Source organism: Saimiri boliviensis, chromosome 19 (assembly GCF_048565385.1).
Source record: "Saimiri boliviensis isolate mSaiBol1 chromosome 19, mSaiBol1.pri, whole genome shotgun sequence".
Classification (NCBI taxonomy): domain Eukaryota; kingdom Metazoa; phylum Chordata; class Mammalia; order Primates; family Cebidae; genus Saimiri; species Saimiri boliviensis.
In genome coordinates, this window is record NC_133467.1 from 20,068,116 (window position 1) to 20,082,472 (window position 14,357).

General features: G+C 39.5%; 1 protein-coding gene across 2 annotated transcripts in view; it reads left to right on the forward strand.

The window, feature by feature from the left end:
• The window catches only part of RC3H1 (ring finger and CCCH-type domains 1), an 89,337-nt gene that overhangs the window by 62,832 nt on the left and 12,148 nt on the right, over positions 1-14,357 (forward strand). For both annotated transcript variants that reach the window (XM_039460063.2, XM_039460064.2), the window contains exons 14-17: positions 5,750-5,902; positions 10,100-10,313; positions 11,161-11,251; positions 11,389-11,521. In XM_039460063.2, the coding sequence (XP_039315997.1) occupies positions 5,750-5,902; positions 10,100-10,313; positions 11,161-11,251; positions 11,389-11,521 (591 nt within the window). The remainder of the gene's footprint in view (positions 1-5,749; positions 5,903-10,099; positions 10,314-11,160; positions 11,252-11,388; positions 11,522-14,357) is intronic.

A 14,357-nucleotide genomic window follows, 5' to 3' on the forward strand; every position in this document is an offset into this window, starting at 1 on the left:
CTAATATTTGAGTAAATGGAGCTTTTAATAATAATTTGCCATTATGAAGTTTGCTGTAGGCTTGCTGGTAGAAAATCTTTATCATATTTGTGAAGCTTTTTTCTAATCCTAGTTTCAGAATTGTTTTAAATAAGTAAAACATATCCTTTAATTCAGTAATGAGAAAACCAGCCAGAAAAGTTGTTTTAATGAATAGGAAAGACAGGTAAATATAGATAGTGAAAATCAGAAAAAAACAACAGTCAAATAAGGTTGCTTAAAAATAATGGTTAATGGCTGGGCGCAGTGGCTCAAGCCTGTAATCCCAGCACTTTGGGAGGCCCAGGCGGGTGGATCATGAGGTCAAAAGATCGAGACCATCCTGGTCAACATGGTGAAACCCCGTCTCTACTAAAAATACAAAAAATTAGCTGGGCATGGTGGCGCGTGCCTGTAATCCCAGCTACTCAGGAGGCTGGGGCAGGAGAATTGCCTGAACCCAGGAGGCGGAGGTTGCGGTGAGCGGAGATCGCGCATTGCACTCCAGCCTGGGTAACAAGAATGAAACTCTGTCTCAAAAAGTAAAATAAAATAAAATAAAAATTAGCCAGGTGCCCAAGTCCAGTGGCTCATGCCTGTAATCCCAGCACTTTGGGAGGCTGAGGCATGTGGTCACCTGAGGTCAGAAGTTCAAGACCAGCCTGACCAACATGGGGAAACGTCATCTCTACTAAAAATACAAAATTAGCCGATCGTAATGGTGCATGCCTGTAATCCCACCTACTTGGGAGGCTGAGGGAGGAGAATTGCTTGAACCTGGGAGGCGGAGGTTGAAACTCTATCTAAAAAAAAAAAAAAGAAAAAGAAAAAAATTTCACCAGGTGTGGTGGGACGTGCCTGTGGTCCTAGCTACTTGGGAGGCTGAAGTGGGAGGATCACTTGAGCCTGGGAGGTCCATGTTGCAGTGACCTGTGATTGTGCTACTGCATTCCAACCTGGGTAACAAAGACCCTGTCTCAAAAAAATTAGGAAAAAAATAAACAGTTGTGATTTTTTTTTTCCAAAAATTGTTTATTAGCATATACCCTGAAACTTTGTTATGCCATACTGTTTTATAAGAAATATAGAAAACAATATGACATTGTAAAAAGTGAGAAATTTTTGGAATACTAAACTTTGAGGTTCAGTTGTGTCCTTCATTGTGATCTTTTTAAAATTACTTAGCCTCCCTGAACCTTGAGGTGCAAGTTTCTTCATTTATGAATCAAACATAATAAAACCTACCTTATAGTGGTATGGTTAAGTTGAAACATAAGGCATCTGGTATGTAGCAGGCATTCAGTAAGTAATTCATATTTATTATTATTTTTACTCCAATTAAAAATTATAATGCCTGGCTATTAAGGAACATTATCTAGAATCATTTTTGTTACTAAAATGGAAAACTATGTATTTAAACCTCAGTTCTGATTATAAGCAATGTGAATACAAAAATTAGCCTGCCATGGTGGTGGGCACCTGTAATCCCAGCTACTCAGGAGGCTGAGGCAGGAGGATCACTTGAACCCAGGAGGTGGAGATTGTAGTGAACCAAGATCGCACCACTGCACTCCAACCTGGGCAACAGAGCCAGACTCCTTCTCAACAAAAATTAAAACATAAATAAAATAATCTACGTACAGTCATACTAAATTCATACATTATAGAAATACATGACATAGAAAGAGAAGTTTCTCCAAAATCCCATTTTCTATACCCATTGTTTATTATTTAAACTTTTCATGTATATTTCACCTTCTTTCTGTACATGAACTAACATCATATTAGTAGACACATTATAATTATACAAGTTTATGGGATGCAGAGTAATGTTTCAATGCATATATACAGTATGCAATGATCAGGGTAATTAGCATATCATCTCAAACATTCATCTTTTGTCTATACTGGGAACATTCAAAATCCTCTCTTTCTTGGACAGTTGTGTATGTGATACTCGCTGCTGCAAGTTACAGAAATGCAGGATGCTTCCAGAGAGTTTCAGGGTACCCTTTGACTGGTAGGCAGGTAGCTTTTAAGTCATTCAGAACAGTCATCCAACTGTTCTCTTCTTTTCTTTCTTTTTTTTTCTTGAGACAGAGTCTTGCTCTGTCACCCAAGCTGGAATACAGTAGCACAATCTCAGCTCACTGCAACCTCTGCCTCCTGGGTTCAAGAGATTCTCCTGCCTCAGCCTTCTGAGTAGCTGGAATTATAGGCATGTGCCACCACGCCAGGCTAATTTTTGTATTTTTACTAGAGACAGAGTTTTACCATGTTGGCCAGGCTGGTCTTGAACTCCTAACTTCAGGTAATCTAGCTACCTCGGCCTCCCAGAGTGCTGTGATTACAGGCATGAGCCACTGTGCCTGGCCAGTCCAACTTTTCTTTGAAGAAGAGAGCAGTGTTATATTTTAATTATAAAATTTTTTATTACATAACATTGAGAAATAACATTTTTCCTGTGGGCTAAATAAATATCTTTATGATTTTCAGATTTTGTTTCAAAGAAAAATGCTTGGCAGATCTGTTCTTGTTTTTTGTAACTACAGCATTGGTGACGTATTGTTTGTCTCAAGATTCCTTTATAAGTCGCCACCTCTCTTACTACAAATCTGTTTTGTTTTTGGTTTTTGGTGTATGAAGATTATGGTTTCTTTCTTTTTTTTTTTTTTTTTTTTTTGAGACAGTCTTGCACTGTCACCTGGGCTAGAGTGCAATGGCGCAATCTCAGCTCACTGCAACGCAACCTCTGCCTCCCAGGTTCAAGTGATTATCCTGCCTCAGCCTCCCAAATAGCTGGGATTGAGATGCCTGTCACCACGCCCAGCTAATTTTTTGTACTTTTAGTACAGGGGGGGTTTCACTATGTTGGCCAGGCTGGTCTCGAGCTCTTGATCTTGTGATCTGCCCACCTCAGCTTCCCAAAGTGCTGGGATTACAGGCGTGGACCACTGTGCCCGGCCTAAGATTGTCGTTTCTTTCTTCATCAAATTGATCATCATTTTGTTGTCACTTCTTTCTTTTGTCAATCTATCCTAGATACTTTCCATTTATTTTGACTTTCAAGATCCTAAGTGGAAATTCTTTTTTTAATTTTTCTATTTTCTTATAAAAGAGATAGAGTCTTGCTTTGTTGCCCAGGTGGTCTCCAACTAATGGGCTCTAGTGATCCATCCTAAGTGCTGGTCTTACAGCCACTGTGCCCAACCCAGATTTTTTTCTGTCGTTTGTAAATAAGTAAATAAACCTGGATTGAATTGGTATAAAGAAATGGTGAATAAAATTGTGTATAAAAATCTGTTTATTATGTTAAAACTTTTCTTTAAAAAAACATAATTTTTTCAAGTAAGGAAAAGCAATCCTCTCTTCTAGCTTTTAGAAAATATATAGTAAATTATTGTTAACTGTATTTACCCTACAGTGCAATAGAAAACTAGAAGTAATTTCTCCTACGTAGCTGTGATTTTGTGTCTGTTAACCAAGCTCTCTCTCCCCTTCCCTACTGCTATTCCCTTTTTAGTTTCTCATAACCACAGTTACACTCTCTACTTCTGTGACTCAACTTTTTAGCTCCCACATATGAGTGAGAACATGCAATATTTATCTTTCTGCACCTGACCAGTTTAACTTAATGTGATATCCTCCAGGCTCACCTGTGTTGCTGCAAATGACAGGATTTATTCTTTTTTAGTATTTTTTTTTAGTATTCCATTGTATCTATACCACATTTTCTTTATCAGTTTCATCAGTTGCTGGACACTTAGGCTGATTCCATATCTTGGTTATTGGGAATAAAACATGGGGTACAGATATCCCTTCATATGCTGATTTATTTTCCTTTGGATGAATGCTCAGTAGTGGGATTGTTGGATCTCATTATTAATATTATGTATTTATTTATTTTTGAGATGGAATGTCACCCAGGCTGGAGTGCAATAGCATGAACTTGGCTGACTGCAACCTCTACCTCCTAAGTTCAAGCAATTCTTCTGCCTCAGCTTCCCAGTTAGCTAGGACTACAGGCATGCACCACCACATCCAGCTAATCATTGTTTTTTTAGTAGAGATGGGGTTTCACCACCTTGACGAGGGCTGGTCTTGAACTCCTGACCTAAGGTGATCTGCCTGCCTCAGCACCCTGAAGTGCTGGGATTAAAGGTGTGAGCCACCTCACCTGACCTCATTTTTTTAAAATAGGATCATTTAGTAAATACATCTTGGTTTTATGTCTGTTTTGCCTTTGTTTTTGTTTTTACTTAACCAATTTTCATGGCTTTGTATGTCAGTATATAAATTTATCTCATTCATATAAACAGCTGCATATAACACACTACAGTCAGATTTTTAAAAAGGAGCACTCTTGGCTGGGCATGGTAGCTGACGCCTGTAATCCCAGCACTTTGGGAGGCTGAGGTGGGTGAATTACCTGAGGTCAGGTGTTCAAGACCAGCTTATCTAACATGGTGAAACCCCATCTCTACTAAAAACACAAAAATTAGCCAGGTGTAGGAGTACACGCCTGCAGTCCCAGCTACTTGGGAGGCTGAGGCAGGAGAATGGCTTGAACCTGGGAGGTGGAGGTTGCAGTGACAAGATCATGCCACTGCACTTCAGCCTGGGTGACAGAGGAAGATATGTCTCAAAAAAAAGAGCACTGTAATTGTTAGGTTATGTATTTTAAAAGTTAGCTGTTCTATATAAAGTTAGTAAGTGGAAGAAAAATAAGGGTAAAAATTTTAAATAGTAGGACAAAGAAAAAGGAAGAGGTTATGAATAATATAAACAGAAGAGTTGTTGACAATGAGTGATGTTAGTGAGCAGCAGACCCTATGTCAGTGCAGAAGGCCAAAAATGATGACTCAGAAAAGAGATGTGGTTAATATAGGGGAAGGCATAGGATCCACTTGAATGAACCAGTAGCCCTTAGGTATCAGTGTATATATGTCTTGTGATAAAATGAAAAATATTAAAGAGTCCGAGCACTGCCTTACACTGGTATAGCCTTGGTTATATCACCTGTGTTGTCTATCACGGATTAAGAGCTTATAAGATAGTATACATGAAAACACTTTGAAAATGTAAAACATTATATAAATGTGAATGTTGCAATTTTAGTGAAAATACATTAGCCTTAGAATAGCTATTCTGTTATTAGATAACTGGAGAACTTACCTTAAGATAAAAATTAGATATCCTTTTCATCTCACTGAATCAACCCAAGGAACAGAATTTATTCAATATATGAATTAGTGCTATTAAAGAGATTTCAGTAAAAAGTTACTGCATCATGATGTACTATAAAAATCAAAATTTTTAATATGCTTGGTTACCTTGATTTTATTGAAAGAAACATTGAGAAGGGTCTAACAAAATTATGGCTTGGTACATATATGCTTAATGTTTACTCATCTAATGAAGAAAATGATGACCAAACCCATAAAATCCTAGCTTGATTTCTGGAAGGAGATTAAAATACTTTTTTTTCTTTTTACCTTCTGCTAAGGTTAAAAAAACACACACATACACACACACAAATCACTCTTTACTTACATTTTTCGTAGTTTATGAAAATCTTCTATTGTGCCACTTAAAAATTGAATCATCATTATGTTGCTTCAGCAAGATGTTCTGAGAAATTCCCTGCTTTCTCTGTCTTGTTACTCATAGACCCATTTTCTTTTTTTTTTCTTTTTTCTTTCTTCTTTTTTTTTTCCTTCTCCATCTGTAGTTTTTGGATGAAGACTTGAAGGTAGCTGGGAAATACAAAGGAAATGATTATAGCCAGTACTCTCCCTGGTCATGTGACACCATCGGCTCCTACATTGGAACCAAAGATGCAAAACCCAAAGATGTTGTGGCAGCAGGGAGTGTGGAAATGATGGTATGTGTAATAGCTAAGCAATAATTAATACAAATCAAGATTAAACCAAATAAATTTTCACCCATTACAGTTTAGGAACAAATAATTAAGCTTTGCTTAAAAGTTTCAGGCCATATTCTATACTCTGCAATTGAGTTATCTTTAAATAATAAAGGTTTTTGTTTCATTTAGATGTAAATAAAAAGCATTTAATACTTACCTAGACATTTATTTCTGTACAAATAGCAATTTCTCAACAGTTGTTTACAACCCAGATTAAATTATTTCACATAATTAATCAAGATCTTGGATTTCTTCACCAAATAAGTTAAAACTCTTTACAACTCTGAAGTTTAAATAACAAAGTTGAATCTAGTGAACAAGAGTAGTATTTGAGCCAGAATTATAGCTGCTCAGCTTCAAGTGAACTCTAAGATGCTAAAATTTTATACTTGGGTTATTTTATTCTTTAGTGAAAAATCATGTAACACCAGTGTTTCTAATAACCAAGTTTAAAATAATATCAAAATCTTATCTTTTTATAGAAATAGGGTCCTACGTTGTCACCAGGGTGGAGTGCAATGGCACAGCTATGGCTAATCTCAAACTCCTGGACTCAGGTGATCCTCCTGAGTACCTAGAGCTATAGGCACATGCCACCACACTCATCTAATTAAAAAAAAAAAAAAATTTTTTTTGTAGAGAAGGGGTCTTGCTATGTTCCCCAGACTGATCTTACACTCCTGGCCTCAAGCAATCCTCCGGCCTCTGCCTCACAAAGTGCTGGGATTACAGGCATGAGCTATCCTACCTGGGTAGTATCTTAATTGTCTTTTTATTTTTTAAAGAAATAAAATTTTCAAGAAGTAGTTATATCCGCCCCCTGGGCTCAAGCGATTCTCCTGCTTCGGTTTCTGAAAGTGCTGGAGTTACAGGTGTGAGCCACTGTACCTGGCCATGAATAATTTTATACTATTTCTAAACAGTGTTGTTTTATATGTTTATAGACCTTATATAAATTAAACACTTTAGCTTATATTTTCACTCAGCATTGCTTTTAAGATGTGTTCTCTTGCCGGGCGCGGTGGCTCAAGCCTGTAATCCCAGCACTTTGGGAGGCCGAGGCGGGTGGATCACGAGGTCAAGAGATCGAGACCATCCTGGTCAACATGGTGAAACCCCGTCTCTACTAAAAATACAAAAAATTAGCTGGGCATGGTGGCACGTGCCTGTAATCCCAGCTACTCAGGAGGCTGAGGCAGGAGAATTGCCTGAACCCAGGAGGCGGAGGTTGCGGTGAGCCGAGATCGCGCCATTGCACTCTAGCCTGGGTAACAAGAGCAAAACTCCGTCTCAAAAAAAAAAAGATGTGTCCTCTTTTTTTGTTGTTGTTGTTTTTTTTTTGAGATGGAGTCCTACTCTGTCACCCAGGCTGGAGTGCAGTACAGCTTCACATGTGTGAAAGTTACACTTAGAAATGGTATTGCTGGCCAGGTGCGGTGGCTCACACCTATAATCCCAACACTTTCAGAGGCCAAGGCAGGCGGATCACTTGAGGTCAGGAATTTGAGACCAGTCTGGCCAACATGGTGAAACCTCAGCTCTATTAAATACATAAAAATTAGCTGGGCGTGGTAGTGGGTGCCTGTAATCCCAGCTACTCAGGAGGCTGAGGCAAGAAAGTCACTTGAACCTGGGAGGCAGAGGTTGCAGTCAAGTCAAGATTGCACCACTATAGTCCAGTCTAAGCGACAGAGTGAGACTCCATCCCACAAAATAAAAAATGGTATTGCTGGGTTGAAAGGTATGCCTTCACTATTATTTTTAACCCATTTGTCCTTATTAACTCTGAAAGAGGTTTCCTAGATTGTTATATGGATTTTCATAAATACTTTTCCAAATGATTAAGAAAAGACCAATATTTAAAATAAAAAAAAATTTGGATGCTGATAACTACTGTAAATGAGTGAAGTGATACCTAATAGCATAAATACGATTAGGTGCCAACCTCCCTTCGCCCCCAAAATTGAGAGTTTTAGAGGAAGAAAAAGCAAAATGAACTTTTACTTTTGTTTATTTATTTTGTGGTAGGATTAGGGAAGCATTATTTTTAGGCTGCAGTAAGGCTTTTACTGGAATGAAATGAGGGGAAGTTAGGCAGGAATCTTTGCTTTGTACTTGGCTTTCAGAAAGGGTTATTATAATACAGTAACACGAGTATTAGCAAAATAAAACCCATTTTCTTAAATCAGTAAAGAATAAAAAAGTTTGGGCCAGACATGTTGACTCACACCTGTAACCCCAGCACTTTGGGAGGCCGAAGTGGGAGGATTGTTTGAGCCCAGCAGTTTGAGACCAGCCTGGCAACATAGCAACCCCATCTCTTCAAGAAATTTTTAGCCAGGTGTGGTGATATGCACCTGTGGTCCCAGCTGTTTGAAAAGCTGAGGCAGGAGGATCACTTGAGCCCAGGAGGTTGAGGCTCATAGGCCACTGCACTCCAACCTGGTGACAGCAGAACACTGTCTCAAAAGCAAACAAAGTTGCAATCCAATCTAGAGGCAATTTAAAACCTCCCAAATAGGTGAAAGAAGTCTAACCCAGTATTTCTCAAATGTTAATGTGCATACAAATTATATATTTGTATGTGTGTATATATATGTATATAATATGTGTGTAATATATAGGGATAAATATATATTTGTATGCATATATATACTGGGTCATTATATGTATATATTTTTAAAGATTGAATTGGCTTTTATTAGTGATTGACTAATCAGGAAGCATTCCATATATGAAAACAGAAAGATGCTCTAATGAGCTAAACAGAGAAAAGGAACAAAACTCAGATTGGTTGTTTCAAAGTTAATTTCCTGGCCGGGCGCGGTGGCTCACGCCTGTAATCCCAGCACTTTGGGAGGCCGAGGCGGGTAGATCACAAGGTCAAGAGATGGAGACCATCCTGGTCAACATGGTGAAACCCCGTCTCTACTAAAAATACAAAATATTAGCTGGGCATGGTGGCGCATGCCTGTAATCCCATCTACTCAGGAGGTTGAGGCAGGAGAATTGCCTGAACCCAGGAGATGGAGGTTGCAGTGAGCCGAGATCGCGCCATTGCACTCCAGCCTGGGTAACGAGTGAAACTCCGTGTCAAAAAAAAACAAAAAAACAAAAAAACAAAAGTTAATTTCCTTATAGGATTAAAGCAGAAGGGCTTATAATGCCAGTTCAAATTGAGTGGTCCTCTTAATTGATTGCTGTGAATCTCCTGTTTTTGGAAAACTGGCCCATTTTCTTTTTTTGAGGCAGAGTCTTGCTCTGTCATCAGGCTGATATGCGTTGGCACAATCTCGGCCTACTGCAACCTCTGCCTCCTGGGTTCAAGCGATTCCCCTGCCTCAGCCTCCCGAGTAGCTGGGATTACAGGTGCGTGTCACTATGCCCGGCTAATTTTTTTTTTTTAATTCTATCTTAGTAGAGACGGAGTTTCATCATGTTGGCCAGGATGGTCTCAATCTCCTGATCTCATGATCCGCCCACCTTGGCCTCCCAAAGTACTGGGATTACAGGGATGAGCCACCATGGCCAGCCAAAACTGGCCCATTTTCAGATTCAGTTTGATTTTCTGGCATCTGGTACATGTGACTACATTCTGCTTTGATCTGGTGTGTTGGGGCTTAGTGCGGGAGCTTAGTCCAAAACAGTGGCCTCCCATAAACTTTAAAAATATATTTCTTAGGCCAGGTGCAGTGGTTTATACCTGTAATCCCAGCACTTGGGAGGCAGAGGCAGGATGATTGCTTGAGCCCAGGAGTTTGAGACCAACCAGCCTGGTCAACACAGGGAGACCTCATCTCTATAAATAATAATAATAATAATAATAATTAGCTGGGTATGGTGGTGCATGCCTGTAGTCCCAGCTCTCTGGGAGGCTGAGGTGGGAGGATCACTGGAGCCCGGGAGGTTGAGGATATAGTGAGCCATGATAGTGTCCCTACATTCCAGCCTGGATGACAGAGTGAGACCCTGTTGCCCCTCACCTCAGAGTTTTAAAAACCAGTGTTATATAAAAACAACCAAAGGTAACTAATGATTTTAGTCTTACCAGTAAGAGCATTGTACTCTTCTTTAACCATATTACAGATCTAGAAAAAAGTAGGTTTCAGAGAGATCTGAGTGTGGGGTGGATTTCTCATTTTGCTTTTTTATCAGAATGTGGAGAGCAAAGGAATGAGGGACCAACGATTAGATCTGCAGAGAAGAACAGCAGAAACCAGTGATGATGACCTCATCCCGTTTGGAGACCGACCAACAGTGTCTCGGTTTGGTGCCATCTCACGAACTTCCAAAACTATATATCAGGGTGCTGGTCCAATGCAGGCTATGGCACCTCAGGGAGCTCCTACAAAACCTATTAACATTTCGGGTAAGAATCTCAGGGATAAGCTGACCAAAAGGTTCATCATCTTGGCTTTCAGCATTACCCCTGCTCCGTATTTACTATCAGTGTTTTTAGTAATCTTGCAAGGCAGTAATTGTCAAACTTTCCATGGAATCATCCCAGTAAGAAAGGTGATTATAACCCAGAGAATTTTAGGTATATAAACTGAAATTAAATGTCTACATATGAAGCTTTCTTAATGTTTCTTCCATTCCCCCCACCCCACCCCATATAACTTCATTGCTATTTGGGGGAACAGTATTTTCATTATACAGTAATCTAGAAGAAAAACTACAAAGACTGAAAGTTCATTGGGGAAGAAACAAACATTTATCAGCACTTAGCGTCATGCTGCCTGACACTTAGAAAAACAAAGTTAAGGAATTTTTTTTTTTTTTTTTTTTTTGAGACGGAGTTTCGCTCTTGTTACCCAGGCTGGAGTGCGATGGCGCGATCTCGGCTCACCGCAACCTCCGCCTCCTGGGTTCAGGCAATTCTCCTGCCTCAGCCTCCTGAGTAGCTGGGATTACAGGCACGTGCCACCATGTCCAGCTAATTTTTTGTATTTTTAGTAGAGACGGGGTTTCACCATGTTGACCAGGATGGTCTCGATCTCTTGACCTTGTGATCCACCCGCCTCGGCCTCCCAAAGTGCTGGGATTACAGGCTTGAGCCACCGCGCCCCGCCCAGGAATTTTTAAAATCTGGCCATTTGGGGTAAATACCAGACATCTGTATAATTAATTCGAAGATTTCTTTTAGATTATGAGTACCTTAAAGAAGAATCAAATCTGTGAATTACATCATATCATAATAAATCATTCTCTTACAGATTATAGTCCATATGGAACCCACAGTGGCTGGGGAGGTTCTCCATATTCACCTCATCAAAACATACCTTCTCAGGGACACTTCAGTGAAAGGTATGAGCCATTCTTTTTACTTGAACAAACATGTAGAAACCTTTAAAATTATGTAACTTCTCCTTGTTTTTCTGGTCAGTAATATTTTAACAAAATAAAATATTAAAATTTGCTTCACACTTTGTTTCTAAACAAAGGGAGAGAATATCTATGTCAGAAGTGGCCAGTCATGGAAAACCCCTTCCATCTGCTGAGAGAGAACAGCTACGACTAGAATTGCAGCAATTGAACCATCAGATTAGCCAGCAGACCCAGCTACGTGGACTAGAGGTATCAGCCTAGAGAGCCATTTTTATTCCAATTTTTGAAGGGATCTCAGAGATTTTAAACAGGAAATTTTGAGGTACTGTGAACACAAAACTTTAAGGTCTGTTTCTTAGGAGTTAGTTTAGGTGTCCATTCGTTAACAAATTCAATACTGGATTTATTTCTGGGAAAATGGAAAACTTTAAATTTCTACTACCTAAGAATAGAAAATGGATTACCTAAAATTTCCCAACAGGGGCTTATATTCCCTTATGGCACATTTAAGGTTTTTGTTTTGTTTTGTTTTGTTTTTTTGAGACAGAGTATTGCTCTGTCACCCAGGCTGGAGTGCAGTGGCATGATCTCGACTCACTGCAGTGAGTTCATGCAATTCTCCTACCTTTTTTGTCTTTATTTCCTCTTTTTTTTTTTTTTTTTTTTTTTTTTGAGACTAAGTCTCACCCTGTTGCCCAAGCTGGAGAGCAGTGGCGCAATCTTGGCTCACTGCAACCTCCGCCTCCCGGGTTCAAGTGATTCTCCTGCCTTGGCCTCCTGAGTAGCTGGATTACAGGCATGCACCACCACATCCAGCTAATTTTTGTTATTATTTTTTTTTTTTGAAACGGAGTTTCGCTCTTGTTACCCAGGCTGGAGTGCAATGGTGCGATCTCGGCTCACCGCAACCTCCGCCTCCTGGGTTCATGCAATTCTCCTACCTCATCCTCCCAAATAGCTGGGATTACAGGTGTATGCCACCATACCCAGCCAATTTTTTTATTTTTAGTAGAGAGAGGGTTTCACCATGTTGGCCAGGCTGGTCTCGAACTACTGAACCACCTGCTTCAGCCTCCCAAAATGCTGGGATTACAGATGTGAGCCTGGCCACGTTTAAGTTTAAGGTAAACTGTTTTTGTCAACAAATACATTCAGCTTTAGATTTTTTTTTTTTTAATTTCCCTGAAGCCTCAGCTTTTATAAATCTTTTTTAAAAAGTAGAAGCTTAGAACTTTGAATTAAAAAATAAAACATAGTTCCAATGTAATAGCAATTTAAAAATCACTACCATGTATCTTATTTGACCCTGAGAATATTCCTGATAGGTGGCTTAGGCAGGTGGTATTGTCCTCCTTTTTTGATTGAAGTGAAATTGAAACATGAACCCAACTCTTCATACTCCAAATTCAGTGTTCTTTTCCATCATGCTGCCTGACACTTAGAAAAACAAAATTGAAGAATTTTTAAAAATCTGGCTGGACATGGTGGCTCATGCTTATAATCTCAGCAGATAACTTGAGCTCAGGAGTTTGAGACCATTCTGGGTAACATGGCAAAATCTCACCATTGCAAAAAGTGCAAGAGTTAGCCAGGCATGTTAGCGCACGCCTGTAGTCTTAGCTACTCAGGAGGCTGAGGGCAGCAGGATCACCTGAGCCCAGGGAGGTTGAGGCTGCAGTGAGCCCCCATGGTGCCACTGCACTCCAGCCTGGACAACAAAGCGAGACCCTGTCTTAAAAAAAATTTTTTTTAAATCTTTTTAAGTGCCACGTAAGGAAGACTAGATTTTGTTTCTACATCATCCTTTACATTGGAACATATTCTTTGAATATGGAAAACTGAAGATATTCTAGTAATAAATACATTATCCTATCTGGAGGAAAAAATGGTACTGTTAGAACATTAGTCTGTCTTTCCACCATAATCTCTAATAATAAGTAAGCCATCACTTTGGGGGAAAAAAAAGTTGTAAGACAGACTTTCTTATTAGGAAGACCAGTGGAGACTGTATTTGGAACATACAGCTGGCTTGTGCCCCTATGTGAGCAATTAGTTAAGAATCTTAAAAATCTATGTAATATTTAGATTTTGTCTGCTTTTGCTATTGCTTATTTACATTGATTCAAAACATCTTACTGATTCGTGCCATAGAAACAGAATGCTATGTTTGCTTATGAATCTTAAAAGATTCAGACCTTCAACCAGTAAGACATTACTCCATATCCTCAAATGCAAGTTTTTTTGTCTTAAAGTCTTTAGGTGCATTTTCTATCCAAAAAGACTATCTGTATTGTTTAGAAATTTGCCACATAATTTAACTCAGTACAATTAAAAGTCCTTGCCATGACTGAGGTTTCATTGAAAATAAGTTACAGGATTTACTTCAGAGAAAATTACCAATAAAAACAGGAGGAAAGATGCACATTTGTAGTTGACTTGTCTTTCTTCCAGTTTCTTTCTTTTTTTTTTTTTTTTTTTTTTGAGATGGAGTTTCGCTCTTGTTACCCAGGCTGGAGCGCAATGGTGCAATCTTGGCTCACCGCAACCTCCGCCTCCTGGGTTCAGGCAATTCTCCTGCCTCAGCCTCCTGAGTGCCACCACGCCCAGCTAATTTTTTGTATTTTTAGTAGAGACGGGGTTTCACCATGTTGACCAGGATGGTCTCGATCTCTTGACCTCGTGATCCACCTGCCTCGGCCTCCCAAAGTGCTGGGATTACAGGCGTGAGCCACCGCGCCCAACTCTTTTTTTTTTTTTTTTTTTTTTTTGAGACAGGGTCTCAGGCTATCTCTTCCAGGCTGGAGTGCATGGAGTGCAGTGGCATGATCACAGCTCACTGTAATCTTAAACTCCTGGGCTCAAGTGATCCTCCCTAGTAGCTAGTACTACAGGCACACACCACCATGCCAGGGTAATTTTTTTTTTTTTTTTTTTTTTTTTTTTTTGATAGAGGTGAGGTCTGGATAATGTTGCCCAGGTGGGTCTCAAATTCCTAGCCCCAAGTGATCCTCCTGCCTCACCCTCCTTTTAATTCCCAAAGTGCTGGAATTAAAGGCATGAGCCACCATGTGCGGCCAACTTCTCT